Source organism: Myiozetetes cayanensis, unplaced genomic scaffold (genome assembly GCF_022539395.1).
Source record: "Myiozetetes cayanensis isolate MyiCay16 unplaced genomic scaffold, myiCay2020 scf12, whole genome shotgun sequence".
Classification (NCBI taxonomy): domain Eukaryota; kingdom Metazoa; phylum Chordata; class Aves; order Passeriformes; family Tyrannidae; genus Myiozetetes; species Myiozetetes cayanensis.
This window is the reverse complement of record NW_026086826.1, coordinates 26,691,090-26,705,194: the sequence shown is the minus strand read 5'-3', so window position 1 is coordinate 26,705,194 and position 14,105 is coordinate 26,691,090. Positions and strand designations below refer to the sequence as shown.

Below are 14,105 nucleotides of genomic sequence, written 5' to 3'. Positions count from 1 at the left end.
TGGCACTTCCCTCACCCAGCTTTCTGCTGGGGTGCAAAGAACACACACACACCTACCACACTTACAACCCTGCAAAACAAGTAACATCCCAAATGTGAGCACACATATTCTGGAACATTGTAGATGAAGTTACTGCAATTACAGGGGTCAGCATCATCTTCCTCAATCCTGACTTTTTCAGTGTGTAGAAATCCTTCAGTACCAGTACGGGTTGGGGGCTGACCTGCCAGAGAGCAGCTCTGCTGAGCAGGACCTGGGAGTGCTGGTGGATGACAAGTTGTCCGTAAGCCAGCAGTGTGCCCTGGGGCCAGGAGGGTCAGTGGGATCCTGGGGTGCATTGGGAAGAGTGTGGCCAGCAGGTCGAAGGAGGTGATCCTGCCCCTCTACTTGACCCTAGAGAAGCCACATCTGCAGTGCTGTGTCCAGTTCTGGGCTCCTCAGTACGAGGAAGAAAGGAGGTGCTGGAGAGGGTCCAGTGGAGGCCACAAAGACGATTTGGGGTCTGCAGCACCTCTGTTATGAGGAGACTGTGGGAGCTGGGCCTGTTGAGTCTGGAGGAGAAAAGACTGAGAGGGGATGTCATCAAAGCATGTAAATATCTCAAAGGCAGGTTCCAAGCAGATGGTGCCAGACTCTGTTCACTGGTGCACGGGAACAGGATGAGGAGTAAAAACTAAAACACAAGAAGCTCCACCTCAGTAGGAGGAAGAACTTTATGTTGAGGATGGCAAAGCACTAGAACAGGCTGCCCAGGGAGTTGGTGGAATTTTCCTCTCTGGAGACATTCCAAATCCACCTGGATGCATTCCCATGTCACCTGTTCCAGGTGACCCTGCTTTGGGTGGGTTGGACTGGATGATCTCTGGAAGTTCCTTCCAACCCTAACTATACTGGGATTCTGTGAATTTGTAAAAGGGGCCCAATTTGCTTAGCAACTCATTTCCAGACTGATCCTGAACTGCTCACTGGCCCAGTGAGCATCTGTGTGGTGGTTCAGAAAATGTGTGTTTGTGAAATAAGAAAGTTGCTATTTCTTTGCTTAGTGGCATCACAGAAACATAGGACAGCTCAGGTTGGAAGGAAGTTCAGAAGGTGATCCGGTCCAAACTTTCATTAGAAAAGTAGTCTAGAGACGATGTCCAATTGCATCTTGAAAACCTCCAGTCATAGGAACTCTACCACATCCCTGGGTAAAAATGGTTTATCAAGAATGCATTCAAATGGTTGAGCACTGGAACAGGCTCCCCAGGGCAGTGGTCAAGAGGTGTTTTAACAATGCTCTCAGGGACAAGGTGGGATTGTTGGGGTTGTCCTGTGCAGGGCCAGGAGCTGGACTTGATGATCCTTGTGGGTCCCTTCCAACTCAGTACATTCTGTGATTCCATGATTTGTAAAATCCCCGTTTACCAGTAATGCACCTGAACAAAAGGGGAAAGAGAAATGTCTAGTGAGACTTTCTGGATCCCATTAACCATAACCACCCCCACACTGGGCAACAGATGTTTAGTGCAGCATGTTAACAGCGACAGAGGATTTTATCTCCCTCAAAACCCCTCTGGGCATTTTTTAGTTCACACTTGTGCTTATTCGACATGGTTTTACGCCTCCGAGGAAGGCCGCAGCGCCCCGCTCGCTCGGGTGCGACAGCGGCACACGGAACGGCCCGCGGCGGGAGCGAGGCCGCCCGAGCTGCCCCCGCGGGGCCGGGGGAGCCGCGGCCGGCCCGCATTTTTTTCACTGGGGGGCGGCAGCGCGGGCCGGCCGCTGCCGGGGCTCCTCCCGCCGGTGCCGCTCCCGATCCCGGTGCCGCTCCCGGTGTGTCCCGGTCGGTCCCGGGCCATGTCGGACCGGCCGCTGTATCACGTGACGCCGCGGCGGGCGCTCCGCGCGCGGGCGGAAGCGGAGGGGGCCGGCCCCGGTCCCGCCCCGCGGGAAGGGAGCCCCGCGGAGCCGCCCCCGCCGCCGCGGGAGGGCGGCAGCAGCAGCGGCACCGGGCGGGGCCGGCCGCGGGGCCGGGGACGAGGCCGGGGCAGGGGCCGGCGGCGCGGCGCGACGGCGGGCGGGATGTTGGGCGGCGGCGAGGATGAGGCGGCCCCGGTGGACGGCCCCGGCGTGTCCCCGGCGGACGAGGCCGGGCTGAAGCGGCGGCGGAAGAGTCCCCGGGTGGCGGCGCGGCCCGACGGGCCCCAGGATGAGGTGGATGGCGCGGCCCGGCCCGACGCGCTGGACGGTGAGCGGCGCGGGCGGGCGCAGCGCCGCGCGGTGAATCCTGCGGTTGAGGGCGTGGCGGGAGGCGCGGAGCGGCGCGGGCGGGCGGGCTGGCCGGCCCTGTGGTTCCCCACCGGGGCACTGGGGACGGGAGGGGGGCATTGGGACGGGGTTGCCCCGCTGGAAACCCCGCGGGGTCCCGGCGAGTCTGAACACGCGGCTGGTGCGCTGGGAAGGCGGTCAGGCCCGAGCCTCGAGCGGGCTTCAGCTGAGCTGCGCGGCCGCGCCCCTCACTCGTTTCTCGTTTCAGGGGACGAGCTTCACTTCGGGACCCCAGACTCCCTGACACGACCCCCTATAAAAGCGTATAGATCGCCAGGTAGGCTTTAACTCCCAGAGGGTACTGTCCGCGCCGCTGGAAAAGGGGCTGCGATGCCCAAAACTTGAGGAAATGGAGTTTATTGGGTTTTATGTTTTACCGTGGCTCTGGCATACACATGAGGAAATCCCGCTGCGGCTTCTATGCCGTACACAAGGGGCGGGAGGAAAAGCCCTCCTCAAAAGGAGCGGTGGGTGCAGAGCACGCCGAAGCCCTCAGGTGGCTGTTTTTCCTAGTGTTTTATCCACAGCGTTACAATGGGGAATAACTGATTTTACTAACGGTGCTTGGGTTTGAAAGTCTGGATTTTAATGAGGTATCCTGAGCTGCAGAAATAAATCCCTCAAAGGCTGTGCTCTGTAGAGGGAGCGGCAGTGCTTATGAGGAACTGCATAATTGGGGCTTGGCTGTCCTTCCTTTGAAGCACCATGGTCTGGTACTTGCTGCTGGACTGGGCTGGACAAGCTGTTGTGTTAGCACTGTGTGGCACCTTCTTGGTGCTTTAATTGATGAAATCTGTGTCCTCAAACTGGAGAGAGTTACTAACTGTGCAGTGCGCAGTCATGTGGCTTTAGCCTGTCATTCCATCAGAAACCTATGAGTAAATTGTACTTCCTTCCCTTTTGCTCTGTTTTGGAGCATGTACGTTATCAGTGTGTGGCAGTGCTCATGGATGAATTGGGCTAGTCTGGGACTGTTCTCCATTCCCAACTGAGTTTTTGTCCCCATGCTCTTGCTACAGTTCCAGTGCATGGCCTTGATTATGTGGCACTGCACTTCAGAAGAACTGCCAGTATCCTGCTTCAGAAGTAGGATCTAGGAGGCATGGAAAAATCTTATCTTGAGGGAGAAAAAGCAAGGTTATAAGGATTTCTTTGGAAAAGTACAAAGGTTTATCTGCGAAATAAAGCTGTGGCAAGCTGTTGCTCCCACGTGGTGGCTGACAGGCTACTAAGAGGCTTAGTGTTTTAAAGGTGGCTGGGCTGCTCTAGGGGAGCTGCAGCTGATTGTTGATTTTTTAAATTAGATTTGTCTAAAAATGAGGCTGGGGGGAGATGTCCTACCCCTGCCTCTCTGAGCTCTTAGCAGCTGTATTGGATTATAGTCACAACAGGTGTAAAAGTATGATAAGAGACCCTAGTTGTTTATGTAGAAGCAGAGAAGTTCTCCCCCTCCCCAGTCCTCCCACCTGTTGTGGTATTATGTTTTTCCTGCAGAGTTCAGGGGTTAGTCTGTGAGGCAGAGGGACAAACAGGGTGGGTTTTTATGGGAACGTAATTTTCCCATTTCCATGAGAACAGAATGGTAGCAAAACCACAACTTGAGAAACTGGTTTCTGGCTTCTGTGTAGACGTTTTAAATATAGATCAGGCAACTTGCTTGTAGAGCTGAAAAGCTTCAAGAACCTACAAGCCCTGCCTTGGATCAGGCAGCTTCTAGATCAGTGGGCTGAAGAAACGTGCTTGCAATCGGTGTGTAAGTTGTCTTAAAATATGGAAATAGGGCATATGAGTTAAAGGCAGGCTCTGGGTGTTTTTGGCACTGGAGTTTGTGCTCTCTGTCATTGTTGTGGAACATGGCAGCAAGTGCATCTCAGGCTTATCTCTGTTGGAAAATATTGTGAGCCTACAGGGATAGATTGGCACTGAACTTAAAGAGCAACTTCCACTGTGTTAAAATAGTGGCTTTATACTTTGGTCTATACACCTGTAGTTTGTGAACTCACAGATTTCTAATGCCTTTGATGAAGCTGGGTTATAAATTGGAGAGAATAAGAAGATCAATCTCCTGGCAGGTGGCTGGCTAGCAGATTTATGGTGGGTTGAAAAAACCCTGACTAACTGCCTGGGAGGCAGGAATGAGCCTTTGGGTTGGAGACTTAGGCACTGTAAGGAAAGAACAGGCATGTCTGGATTGGAATGACATATTTCTAGGAAAGTTAAACTTCATAAAGGGGAGTTCACTTGCTGTTGGTGATACTTACTGGTACGGAAGGTGCTGGTTTACAAGCTGCCTTCATGAGAGAAATGAAGTTGTATGTATATAAACCTTTCTTTTGTACAAGAACTTTGAGACAGAGAGTACTGCTAGATGCAAAGAAGAGGAGAGGAATTAAAGAGTAGGAACTGCATTGAGTAGCCCTCTTTAGACTCAGATCTGTCTGGTCTTCTGGTCACCACTACTAGCGAGATTTTCTTGCAAAGCCTCGGTACATAGCGAAATATTAACGAATCTCTTCATTCCTAGCTTTGTGGGAAATCAATCACTTACCAGCTTCTTAGGATGGATTTGAAAATACAGTGTCCCAGTCACTATGTGCAGATACTTTACTATTGCACCTGCAACTTAGTTGAAAACATACAGTTTTCTCCCAGTTTTGTGATTTGGGTGGGATTGGTGGTTTTGTTTTTTTCTCCTTTGTGTGTCTCATGTACACTGGCTTGCTAAAGCTGCCAGAACACATTAGGAAAAAGTCTGTTTTCTTTCTTGAAATAAAATTACTAAACACTAGGTGGCAAGCTGTACGTTGCCCTTGGCGTGTGGTAAAAGAGCTGCAGAAACACATTAAACCCGGTGTTTAAAGAGTAACAGGGCCAAGTGTGAATGTTACAAAATGTTTAATCAATTGTATTTTTCTCTTTGCTGTTTTCTCTGCTGATGCCCTTCAGCTTGATCATTGTACTATGGTCTCTGCTCCATAACTGTGCTACAGCTTTTATTCCGTACATGAACTTCCTTTTTCAACCCCTTGAATTTTGGAAACCACGTGGTTGCAGTTTATCCTTTCAAATCTCTTTTGCTGGTGTTCTGCTTTTGACTGGCTTCCCAGCCCTGACCTTTGCTCTGTGACTCCTGCCATCTTATAGGGGTATACAAGTTAGTTGCATTAACTAAGTTGGATGTCACAGCTGAATGACTGTAATTTGGGAAACAACCTAAAGGTGTTGGTTTAGGTTGTTCCCAGCTACGTAAGGGGGTTAAATTAGGAGCAGGGGTGCCCTAGGTTGCCCTTGTGGTTAATGAAAGAGAGAAAGAGACCCACCTAAAGGATGGCTTGGATTACATAAAAAGGGGAATTATGTTCTATATTTGCTTCTCTCTCTTTTTCTCTTTGCCTAATGCTACGTAAGACAGCACAACTGTTTGTAAGTTGTGAGCCCAAAGATGGGGGAGGAACTCTGTATTTCCATGGTGTGTATTTACTAGTTTACACTGAATCCCTTTTAATGTAGGGCATTTTGTGGCTCTTAGCACTCGTGTTTTTAAGCCAAGGATTCCTAAAAATAAAAATTTGAAAAGGAAGTGTGGTGATGTAGGCAGGTATATTTGTAGTGAACTCAAATTTACTATAAGCTTTTCAAGTCTTACTTGCTTTTGGTTACATTGTAAGAAAGTAACTCTTGGGAGGTTCCAATTTGGAAAATTACTGCTTTAGATCAGGGATGTTCTGAAACTATGTCTTGGTCCTTCGGATTTATGATGTTACCAATCCTCTTTTTGTTCTTTTTTTGCTTCCTGACAGATGGTTCTACAGTTTACTTTGAAGAGACTCCAGTAAAGGAAAAAGCAAAGGTTTATGACAGTAATGAAATCGAGAAACTGGCAGGGCGACCAAACATTTATACACCAAGAGGTAACACGTTTTGCCAGTACCTTTTCCAAGATGTAACAAATGATTGCTGCTGTTAGAAAAGGGGGAGCTGTCGAGCTAAAACCTGAATGGATGAAAAAGGTTTTTCAAAAAAATAACTTTTCAGTGTGTACTCCTGCCTGAGTCAAAGGAAAATTGATTGTGGTGTAATGGTCATCTGCTTGGGTGTAAAACCTTAATGTTCAAGAGAATGCAGATTTCAGCTTTGATAAATACACAGCTGTCTGGTTTTGAAAATTAAAAACATGAGTAATATCGTACCTTCTTCAAAAACTGTGGTGAGAGTGGATCTTTAATTGCCTCAGGCAAAGAAAACCAAAACTTTTTTCTAAGATGACTTACTTTTGAATTAAGCAGGGGAAGGCTGACTGACCAAGGGATTTCCAAGTGAGGGAGCACTTTGCTCATTGCTCAGAGATTGCTCTTGATGTTTTACAGAAGCAGTGGGGAGATACAATGAGGAAAAAAAAAAAGGGATCATTTTTAGCCGAGCAGAAGGTTACTACAGGTATCCCACTGGATACACTGGGTGAGGGAGGTTTTTAGGAGTTGGCTCAGGCAGCCAAGGACATGTTTGCCAGGGTCCCCACAGGTTTGATCACAGGGTTGTTAAGGTAATAGCTTTGCTCTGTTTATTTTATCTCCCTTCTGTTAAACAGTTTTGGTTTCAGAAGTGACAGATACAGTACCCTGCATTAGCAATTGGTTAATGCTGCTGATTTCCCATCCTTTGCCCTGTACTATTAGTGCATCAATACTTAAAAAAAAAAATAAGAAGGATGATTTTGTGTCATGTTGGGAAAAGCAGGGTGAAGGCCAAATTATTAAGGCCTTGCTAAGCTTTCTCTGTCTACAGAGGAGATGAAAAGGGGTCCAGGAGGCTGTCATATGGTGCAGGCTCAGTTTGGCAGCACAGCATATACTCCTGCTATAATAATCTTTGTGGATTTCATAGAAAGAGCTAAAAGTCTGGGTGGCTGGTCTATCTGATTCTGACCTCTGATGTGGTGACTTAAGTTTGTCCATTTGTGCTTTGGTTTCAGAAATAAAGGCTGACTTTCTTGGGAAAAATCAAAAGCACTTCTCAACTTCTACACCACAGAGTAAGTCTTTCCCTGTAATTAAGTGAAAAGTATAGAATTATTTTCCTTTCCTCTGCTTCTGGTTTTTCTTGTGCCCTGGGACACTGTCTGGGAAGATGGAAAGGGACCTAAGAGGCAGATTCAAATGGAAGCTGGAGAAGGCAGCACACTCCGAGTCAGAGCCCTTCTATGAGGTTATTCAACTTGCTGACCGCAGAAAATGCCCTATTCTTCTTTTCTTTTCCTTTTTGGCTGGGTTAGAAAATGGAGTTGACTCATGGAACTGTAAGTGTAGAGCATGGACTAGTGGCATTGTGGTGATGAGCTGAGAAAGGGAACAAAACCTTCACCTTTTGGTGGCAGTGAATGTTAGTTTGTACTCAACACCTTACCTTTTATCCTTTCTTTGAGAAAGGGTGGTTGAATTAGTTGTCATATACTTCTGGAAAGGAGCAGCATTTTTCTTTGCTGGCAAAATCCAGTCTGGTCATCTAATGACTAACTCTTTGTGCAGACTTTTGGTTGGTTTTGTGGGATTATTGTTTCTGGGGTTTTGTTGTGTTGTTTTTTTGGTTTTTTTTTGTCCTATTGGAGAAAGTACTTGAAAAAAGAAGAAAAATAATGTAAATAATATTCTGACTTCCTAATAATGTCTTGGCGCTTGTTTCTGTCAACAGGTATAGATGAACAAAGTCTTGTAAGTCAGAATTCAATCTGGAGAACCTGGGGGGGATTGTTCAGGTGTTTTTGGTTTTTTTGAAAACCATGGTGCCTTCTGGAAGAGCAGCTTGTCTTGTGGTAGCTGCAGATCTGTGAATGCCTTTGAAGAATGAATTGAAGCAGGGAGTTTTTGCTAGTCTGGTACTTTTTCCTTCCTGTGCCAGAGGTAAAATAGGTGCTGCAGGAGTGAGTAGTTGTGTGTTGGGTGAAGAGCTTGGGAAGATCACTTGAAACTCTGAAAGCTCTGAGGTTACTGCAGAATTTGCACTTTTTGAGTTAGGCAACACGAATAATTTGCTTCCAGACTTGCTATTTGCTCTGTGCAAACTGTGTTGTAAATAAGGCAAGATTCTTAGGCAGGGTAGGATTTGGTTTTAGACTGTTTATTGAATTACTTTTTCCTTTAGCGTATGAGTTAGAGGTGTCTCCTAAATATGAAACTTAGTCTCTGCAAACAGGGCTTGATTGTGAAGTGTTACAGAACCGAGGTGATTTTGATCTGTTAACTATTAGAAGACTGAGATAAGCTTAGCCAGTGAGAAACTCTGTGGCTGTGCCCTTTTGGGGCAGGGGGTTGAAATTACAGAATAGTGTAGTTGATTAAGCCAGTTAAGCTCCAGCTTAAACCAGAGCTGCTTTTAGCACCTTCTACGATTACATCCATACATAAACAAGGTTACAGAATTTATTTCAGTGCCTTTAAATAACTACTCTGGGGTGTGTTTTGTTCAATTTATTCTCAATAGTGCCATTGAAAGTATACTGATTTGATTATATATAATTAAAGAGCCCTCAGCTTTGAACCAGTTGCTGTTGTTCACAACGAGCCAGAAATTCTCATGTCTTTTTAATTAACTGACTAAATGCAGAAAACATGCTGACCAATAATTGCACTGTATATATTCATACCAGCCTCATGGGAAAGTTGTTCATAACTTTTATGGATAATGCCTCTTGTACATTGCTGTCTGAGCCCATTTAAATAAATAAACCAAAAGTATATTTTGAAGTTGAAAGCTTCCATTTTGCTTTAAAAGCACAATTCATCCCTAGAAACTGACTGCTGATGAAGCAGGCCTCCAACCCAAGCTGCATGGAGAGGGAAAATAAGACTGTGCATTTAACAGATTGCTTTGGTTTTGCTACTTATATCTTGTATTATGTTGATTTCCATTAACTGAGTTTCCATTTTCACGTCCTTCAAATTCTTAAGCAAAATCGGGAAACTTGACTGGGACATGGGACTCTCGTGCAGAGAATTACAGGATGTTAAATCTCTGCCATTTTGTCACCTTGTGATTGAAATCTGGTTTTATTTGAGTAATTTTTCAAGAGTTAAAAGTCTTTGGGGGCAATTTGTGGTAGTTTGGGGACTTGAGGTTTTTATGCAAGATTGTCAGGATGGTTTGAGAATTGGCATTTGGTAAATAGATGGAGAGTTGGTTATAATTGTTGTCTTTGGTTGTTTTTTTTTTCTCATGTTCCTTTCTTAATCTCTCAACAGGCAGAAGTAAATCTCGGTATAAGTCCAGTGTAGGGAAGCACTCACAGCCTTTGACCAAAAGTAAGACTTCTGCTTTCATTTCTGTTTTTGGCTTGTGTTACATTTAACCATTTTTATGCCTTTCCAGTTACTGCAATTCCTGGTAACTGGTGTTAAACCGAGGGTCCTTGCCAGAACAATGACTTGCTTGCTAGGGCACGTGTTAAAAGCACGAAGGAAGGAAGAGTGTTGTATAATAAGTAACATTTTCACCTGAATTTAAGGTTTTTCCCTCTGTAATGTTTACAGGATTAGAGCCGAGGCAGACCTAGTGGTGGTGTTATTTAATAATTGTTGCGTTGCTGTCCTGATCAAAGTTAGGGTATGAAAAGGTATCACAAGGAACACAGTTCTTTCTGTTTCCAGGAAGATTGGTGTATTTTGTCACTAATTTTTTCTGGGAACAGAATCAAGCTCATAGTGCATGAAACGGTGATTAATTTAACTGTTTAAATACAAAACCAAATCGAAGTAGCTTCCTGTGCACTGTTTGCTGTGTGTACTCTTTGTACAGAAGCTCAATGATCCAGAGACCACAAGTGTTTTCTGATAGTGCTGACCACCAGTGTTTGAGATGCAAATATTGCTGCAGGAACAATTTTTATCCTTATAGGACTGAGGAAAGAGAAATAACACAGAAACGTTCTGGTGCTGCCAGGTTTTGTATAGGGCATTTTCTGCAGAGCCTAACTGTAGGACAAATCGTGAGCTTCTTCAGGACCATTTTTAAGCTCTTAGTTTGGATTTGATTGAATAGAACGAAGTATTGATAAACTTGAAGAAGAAATACTTTTTCATAAGAATGTCCAGTTTCTTAGTCAATCCAGAAATGTGTAAAAATGTTCTTTTTTTTATAATGCTGTTGCTTTACTAAGTTTCTTAAGAAGTTCAAATTTGTGTTTTGTGGGTTTGTTTGCTTTTTTTCTTTAAGCTAAAACATCATCTCTCTGCTCTTCAACTACTGTACAAGTCGTTTAAGAATAAGATGATTTCACTGAATTCTACTGTTTCCTCCTTATTTTCTTCTCACTTGTTGACTTCTGACGCCTTTTAAAACATTGTTTTCTTCTTGTTTGCTCCCTCTTTCTATAGGTGATGGTGAATCGCAGAGTGGGTTTCACAAGGGCCAGACTTTGTTACTGGTTCTGTTAATTAGTGTCCCATTGCTTTATGTCTTCTGGAGTGGAATTCCAAGTCTTCCATCTGGGACTTCAAGTAGAGATGCTGAAATTCTGCAAATGTTTCGGGCCCGAATGAAGGAACTGAAAAATACTTACCAAAGTCAGGACGCCAATCTGTGGACAAGAGCCCGCGTGTCCCTTGAGAAACGTCTTAACACTTCCCATCTGCACCTGGAGCCGGCTATCCTGCTATTCACAGCTGGCCGGGAAGCTGAGAAGGCACTGAGGTGCCTGAGTAACGAGATTGCTGATGCTTTCGCCTTCTCCCAGAACGCCACCACCATCCAGATCAACGGGGTGGACAAGGCCCTGCTGGACAGTGACGATGTCAAGCTGGAGGTGGACAAAGAGCTCAGCTCTGGGTTCAGCAAAGGCAAGAAGGTGGCAGTGGTGCATCGATTCGAGTTGCTGCCTGCGGGCTCCACCCTGATCTTTTACAAGTACTGTGACCACGAAAATGCAGCGTTTAAGGACGTGGCCCTTCTGCTGACGGTTCTCCTGGACGAGCAGTCCCTGCGAAAGAGCCTCACCTTTCAAGAAGTGGAGGAGAAAGTCCGGGATTTCCTCCAGGCAAAGTTCATCAGCTCGGATGTTCCTAGTTCTTATAATGGCATGGACACAGATAAGCTGAGTGGACTGTGGAGCCGGATATCTCATCTTGTGCTGCCTGTTCGGCCAGAAAAGGGCCTCCCTCTGGAGGGATGCACATAAGAGTTACCGGAGAGGACTCGGGAAAGGAGGAAGACACAAAATGTATGTTGCAGTGCCTGAACAGGGAAGAACTTGCTGCTGCTGAGCTCAGGGAGCAGTGTAAAAGTCCTTTCTGTGCAGACATTTCACCAGCTGGTGGGGTTGTTTCTGCTAAAGTAACTGGGACTTCTCTAAATAAACTACAGAGAGTAAGCAAGGAACTTGCTGGCTGTTGGTAAGTTGTGTTCAATGACGTGTTCGGCCTTGGTGTCCTGGAGCTGGGCATAAGTGTCCATCAGTGCAGAATCACTCACCTGCCTGTGGAGCTGACTTGATTGCATTGTTGGCTTTGCTGTGAGGATCCTTTTCTGGTGGTGCATAAAGCTGGTGTTGCATTTGGCAAGGTAACGGGATGCAAAAACATCACCTTCATCTGCCAGAGTTGCTGAAAATGATGATAAAGTGATGTGAGTGTAAGCACAAGCTTTTTTCTTGATCCATCTGATCGCAACATAGATGTCAGCTGTTTCTGGCCATTTCTAGAAATGGCAAAATTGCATGAAAGATATGTGACTTGTAGAGAACCTTTCAGCAAGCATTTTTCCCTTAAATTGAGCCTTCCCTAAACAGTTCTGGAGAGTGAGAAAAGCTGAGGTACAAAGTAGTACTGACATCAGTTAAATAATCCCTCAGCACTCTTTGCCTGGCTCCTTCCAGGAATTCTCTACTCTTTGTCAAAGTTCTGCAAGTCTTAAAATTTGGAGGAAAATGATGAAATGTCAGCCCTGTGTGTGTACCATCTCCTTTCCAAACAAAATTTTAGGAAGACATAGGTTATTTCTCAGTTTACTAAGATCATTATTTTTGCATCCAGAGAATTTATTTATTTGTGGTACTGGTACCCCAGAAAAATAACCATTCTTCTTATATCTGTGTATAACCTGCAGCTTGCTGTATAACCTAGCAAAGAACAGATTTGCAATGCGTGTTTTTAAGATTTTTTTTTTTTTTAGTATCTCATGTCAAGAATTCCTCACACCAGATTAAAAACAAAAACATGTACCTGTTCCTATTGTAAGTACTTTGTGTAAAAAAACACAAAAAAAAAAAAAAAAGAGAGAATTGCAGCACTTCCATTTCATTGACGTTACTTTATGCTCTCAGCTATTGGTCTGTGTACATTTGGTTTTTTTGAGTATGAAAGAACATGTGAAGATCCTCTCAAATTACTAGGATGTTTTCTTGTAACAGCTGAGAGATTGGGCCCCTTGGGCTGTCCCGTTGCAAAAAAGTCCTTTTTTAATCAGGAAAAACCTATTGAGGAGCTGGAGCTTCTGGCTTCTTTGTTCAAGGAAAGGTTGGGGGTGTTAAGTGAATGGACCAAAATCACCCGAAGCATATAAAAGAACACAGTTTGAGACACAGAGCTGTGGTCACTTAAATCAGAGGTGGATTTGTTCTAACCATTTGGAGCCAGCAATGGATAGGGTTTCCTATTTTAATGGGAGAAATAAAACCAGTAAAAAGACTTGGAAGTGCTGTTGTTCTGGATGTTTAAGAATAGCTCAGGAAGGAAAAGATGGCATTTACATTTTGAACCTCTCACTGGACAAATGTTTTTTTAAAAAAAGCAACAACTGTGATATATTCCCAAATGTGTCCTGATAGCATATTCGTTTGTATATTATGGAAACTATTTTAGTAATGATTCCAAATAAATATACTTGTTTGTTTTATAAGCTGTTTTAAGATTTGTCCATTGAATTTTAAGTGGTCAGACTTTTTTTTGACATGTTTAAGTCGTTCATTTTACCTTTGGCCAAATACAGATGCCTGAAATACAACCTTTTGCAAAATTTAGAACTTTTAAGAAACTTGAGTGGATATGAGTGGAAACTTGGTAGATACTGGGATGCAGATGTGTGTATTCCATAATATCAGGCCTTCTCTCTGACAGGGAATGTTTCAGGAAATAGTTGTGTAATGTTTTTTACTTGGTGTTCTTGTACTAATTCCCCAGTTCTGATTTCAGCTGGAACTAATGATAAGATATGGTTCACTTGTTTCATTAGCCCAATACAAGAGTCAGCAGCTGACAAAAGGGATGACTTCATTCTTGTTCCACTCCTGGCTGCATGTTCTGTACTTTTGCTGTTGCAAACGAGTGCACTGTGAACTGATTGAAAAGTAACTTAGGAAAAAATTATCAGAACTGGTAACCACAAAAAAGATGAAGTTATGACATGAGGGCAGGAGATTCCATGCCATTTTATACAACCCCCCCATATTTAATTCAGGTTATATTCTGTTTCTAAAACTTCCCTCCCCCACTTATGGGTATTAAAGAGCTATGTTCCTGTTTCAAGAGAAAATAGGAAACTAAACACTTAATGTTATATATAGTGTTGTGCCAGTCAAAGGAGAATCACTTGTTAACTGTAGGGAAAGTGAGGTGTATTTCCAAATATATGGTGGGCTGCTTAGTCTGGAAAAATAAATGAAAAACAAGATGTTGCAGGCAGTGACCCCTTCTGTAGGAGGGGAAAGGCTCAGGATTAGAAGACCTTTGCAGGTCCTTTTGTAGCTGTTTGTGGTTTTGTCCTTAAAAGGTTCTCATTAAATATCCACAGGTACTTAATGCCGATCTCAT

At 44.5% G+C, this 14,105-nt stretch overlaps 1 protein-coding gene across 1 annotated transcript; it reads left to right on the top strand.

Annotated features, from left to right (window-relative positions):
- Positions 1-1,839: 1,839 nt before the first annotated feature.
- On the top strand, positions 1,840-13,194 carry LOC126635289 (torsin-1A-interacting protein 1-like). The gene is made up of 6 exons (XM_050306327.1): positions 1,840-2,230; positions 2,519-2,587; positions 6,111-6,221; positions 7,283-7,342; positions 9,546-9,605; positions 10,677-13,194. Exons 1-6 carry the CDS (start codon positions 1,840-1,842, stop codon positions 11,474-11,476), a joined length of 1,491 nt encoding a protein of 496 aa, XP_050162284.1. The 3' UTR covers positions 11,477-13,194.
- Positions 13,195-14,105: the final 911 nt, after the last annotated feature.

Coding starts and splice junctions, on each gene's coding strand:
- LOC126635289 (XM_050306327.1), top strand. CDS start 1,840: ATGTCGGACCGGCCGCTGTATCACGTGACGCCGCGGCGGGCGCTCCGC. Junction 2,588..6,110: donor AAAAGCGTATAGATCGCCAG/GTAGGCTTTAAC, acceptor GCTTCCTGACAG/ATGGTTCTACAGTTTACTTT. Junction 7,343..9,545: donor CTCAACTTCTACACCACAGA/GTAAGTCTTTCC, acceptor ATCTCTCAACAG/GCAGAAGTAAATCTCGGTAT.